Source organism: Lolium perenne, chromosome 5 (genome assembly GCF_019359855.2).
Source record: "Lolium perenne isolate Kyuss_39 chromosome 5, Kyuss_2.0, whole genome shotgun sequence".
Taxonomy (NCBI): Eukaryota; Viridiplantae; Streptophyta; class Magnoliopsida; order Poales; family Poaceae; genus Lolium; species Lolium perenne.
The window spans coordinates 242,366,551-242,370,042 of record NC_067248.2 but is presented as its reverse complement, the minus strand read 5'-3'; the positions used below and the strand labels follow the sequence as shown (position 1 = coordinate 242,370,042).

At 55.0% G+C, this 3,492-nt stretch overlaps 1 protein-coding gene across 1 annotated transcript; it reads left to right on the top strand.

The window, feature by feature from the left end:
- The first annotated feature begins 395 nt into the window (after positions 1-395).
- Positions 396-2,148, top strand: LOC127302470 (alpha-L-fucosidase 1). The gene is made up of 3 exons (XM_051332942.2): positions 396-969; positions 1,056-1,295; positions 1,381-2,148. The coding sequence occupies exons 1-3, from the start codon at positions 431-433 to the stop codon at positions 2,048-2,050; spliced, it is 1,449 nt and encodes a 482-aa protein (XP_051188902.1). The 5' UTR covers positions 396-430; the 3' UTR covers positions 2,051-2,148.
- The last annotated feature ends 1,344 nt before the right edge of the window (positions 2,149-3,492 follow it).

Sequence of the window (3,492 nt, the reverse complement as noted above, 5' to 3'; positions counted from 1 at the left end):
ACTCAAAATATGTTTCTACTGATTCCCGCTGCAAGGCGCGGGGAATCATCTAGTTTTGATGGTTAAGGTGTCAAGCAGGAGATCGTCAATCAGCACGTTCGTTTGTTGAGTTGGTTCGAACGCCACTCCATTCCCCAATGAGGCCCTGCGCACTGAAACTGAATCCCGATTCCCGGGTCATTTGTGTTCTAAATCAAGGAACGAAATAACTGAACTCGATCCCAGCTGTTTGATCTCTTCTGCGCGCCACGCCGCCCTGTAACTCCATGCATGGCCGCATTACGCAGACTCACGTGCGTCCCTGCCAAGGCTTCGTCGTCGTGTCCTCCCGTCACGTATCTCTTCTCCGCCGTTGCCACTATATATCGGCTCCACTTGACTCGCCTCGACGACGGAGGAGGCCGGTCCGTAGCCCGTAGGGGAAGACACCATGAGAGGCGCATCGCTACTGCGACTGGCGGCAGCCGTTCTCGCCGCCGGCATGATGATGGCGGCATCGGCGACGCACGTGCCGCCGCCGCTGCCGGTGCTGCCGATCCCGAACGCGGCGCAGCTGGCGTGGCAGCGGCGGGAGGTGATCATGTTCTTCCACTTCGGGATGAACACCTTCACGGACTCGGAGGTGGGCACGGGCGCCGAGCACCCGTCCCTCTTCGCGCCGTCCGCGCTCAACGCCACCCAGTGGATGGACGCGGCGGTGGCGGCCGGCGCCTCGCTCGCCATCCTCGTCGCCAAGCACCACGACGGGTTCTGCCTCTGGCCCTCCGCCTACACGGCCCACTCCGTGCGCGCCAGCCCCTGGCACGGCGGCGCCAGCGACCTCGTGCGCGAGTTCACCGACGCAGCGCACTCCCGGGGAATCGACGCCGGACTGTACCTCTCGCCGTGGGACCGCCACGACGAGCGCTACGGCCGCGAGGTCGAGTACAACGAGTACTACCTCGCCCAGCTCCACGAGCTCCTCACCGGGTGAGCCAAGTGCTCTGTCCATGATTCCTCGCAAAGATTACTTCCCGCCATTGTTGTTGGTTGACGCGCGTACGGTTGCGGTGTAGGTACGGGAGGGTGTCCGAGATCTGGTTCGACGGCGCGCAGGGGAAGAACGTGACCAAGATGACGTACCACTTCCAGGAGTGGTTCCAGACGGTGAGGCAGCTGCAGGGCGCCATCAACATCTTCTCCGACGCCGGCCCCGACGTGCGCTGGGTCGGCGACGAGCAGGGCTCCGCCGGGCCCACCTGCTGGTCCACCGTCAACCGCTCCTCCATAACGATCGGCGACGCCGGCATTGAGGAGTAAGTCTACGCATGCGTCATGCATGGCCGTGAATTGCTCTGTTCTGTTAGTTACTTATGGACAAATTCCGTGCGTGCGTGCTAGGTATCTCAACGCCGGCGACCCGCGGGGCACGGACTGGGTGCCGCCGGAGTGCGACGTGTCGATCCGGCCGGGGTGGTTCTGGCACAGGAACGAGACGGCCAAGCCGCTGAGCCAGCTGCTCAAGATATACTACAACTCGGTGGGCCGGAACTGCGTGTTGCTGCTGAACGCGCCGCCCAACACCACGGGCGTGGTGGAGGACGCCGACATCGCCAGGCTCCGCGAGTTCCGCGCCGCCCTCACGCGTATCTTCGGCACGGACCTGGCGAAAGGCAGCGCGGCGAGGGCCAGCAGCGAGCGCGGCGTCGGCTTCGAAGCGCGCATGGTGCTCGACGGGTCCGACGACACGTACTGGGCGCCGACGGCGGAGGACGGGCGCAAGAACGGGTACTGGATCGAGCTGCGGCGGCCGGCGGCGTCGGCGCGGCCGTTCAACGTGGTGAGGATCCAGGAGCACGTGGCGCTGGGGCAGCGCGTGGAGCGGCACCAGGTGTTCGTGGACGGCGTAGCCGTGGCGAGCGGCACCACGGTGGGGCATAAGCGGCTGCACCGGCTGGCCCGCCCCGTCGCCGGCCGGACGGTGAAGGTGTGGCTGGCGGCGCGGCGTGGGGTGCCGCTGGTGTCGGCGGTGGGGCTCCACCTCGACCCATACGCAACCGACGTGATGTGACGACTCTTTGAAGCCAATAATTGTTGTTACATCGTCGCATCCAAGCTGTTGGGCGCGCTAGCCATAGTGATACTGATACACAGCTGCATTTCTCCGCATTTCTTCTCGGATCGACCCGGTCAAAATTCAAACTCAAACCTTCCATTTAATTGATTTTGAAGTATGTACCGAAAACAAACTGTTCTGCTAATTCTCAATATACCAAGAATTAAGCTATGGCTCACTAGGATCCATAGCCGTTGGATCGCGCCAAGATTCGGAGGGAGGAGGCGGAGGAGCATCGCCGAGCCAAAGCCGGTGACGACGACAAGAATGGTTTCTAGGGTTTAGGTTGAGGCGGGGGCACACACGAGAGGAGGAAGAAGGTGACCGTTGGCCCTACTGCTCTCCGTAGGGTGAGAACTAGTTACACCCGAAAACAAAAGCGGAAAGTGTCGTCGACACATGGGCACGAATGCTCTTCTCCCATTTCAGATTTTTTTGAACTTTAAAATCTCACGCTTCTAAGTCTCAAAAAATTATAACGTTAAATATATAGATAGATATATACAGGTGAGGTGTATGTAAAAAAAAGTTCCGTTAAAAAATACTTTGCATTTCGAACAATATAAAAAAGACAAATTTCTGACAGAAAATGGTAGTAAAATAGTAGTATTACAATAGTGTATCCTTTTGTTAGAATTTTTTTGTATTTCCAAAATTTTAAGTATATTTTACCAGGACTTTTTTGTATACATTTCTCGTGAACATATCTATCTACATATTTAACGCCATAATTTTTAAAAACATGGAAGTGGGTGGTTTTAAAAATTTCAAATAGCTTAAAATGGAGAGCACTAGTGCACATGTGCACCAAATCCCTTAAATTTCGAAGGATCGTAGTAAAGCATCGCAACCACCGTTCAAAGTGATGTGCTACTGGGAACATCATCTTCAGACAAAGGGAGTAAGCTTTGGTTACATGTACACATCAGAATTCCGTAGACCTGGCGACAAAACTCGGCAACAGCCCCACCTATGCAAATGCCTACAACAAGTGTCGGGTTCAAAGTAAAACAGACAGTGACATCAAGTGCACAACACAGCTGGAGAAGTGAACAAAAGTTGCTTCGTGGGGACAAAATACAGTTGTCGAGAGGGAGAACAAATAGAATTGTGTCCCAATGTAGATTTACAAGTAAAAGAGTGACAGATTCAGTTGTTTCAAAAGGAAGAACTAACGACACTGCGCCCAAGGTAGATTTTGCGAGCACCAACATACCCAGCAGATTGAGCAATGGCACCACCGTCTCGATAGGAAAAAACAGATTTGAAAGTAGATTTGCAAGTAAACAGCTGGTTGCTTCATGTTTTTCAACCAATAGTGCATTCATAACAGTGTCTTGAGTCTCAGATAAAAGAGTTGTTGCGAAAGGAAGAATAGCATTATATCCGAAGCTAGA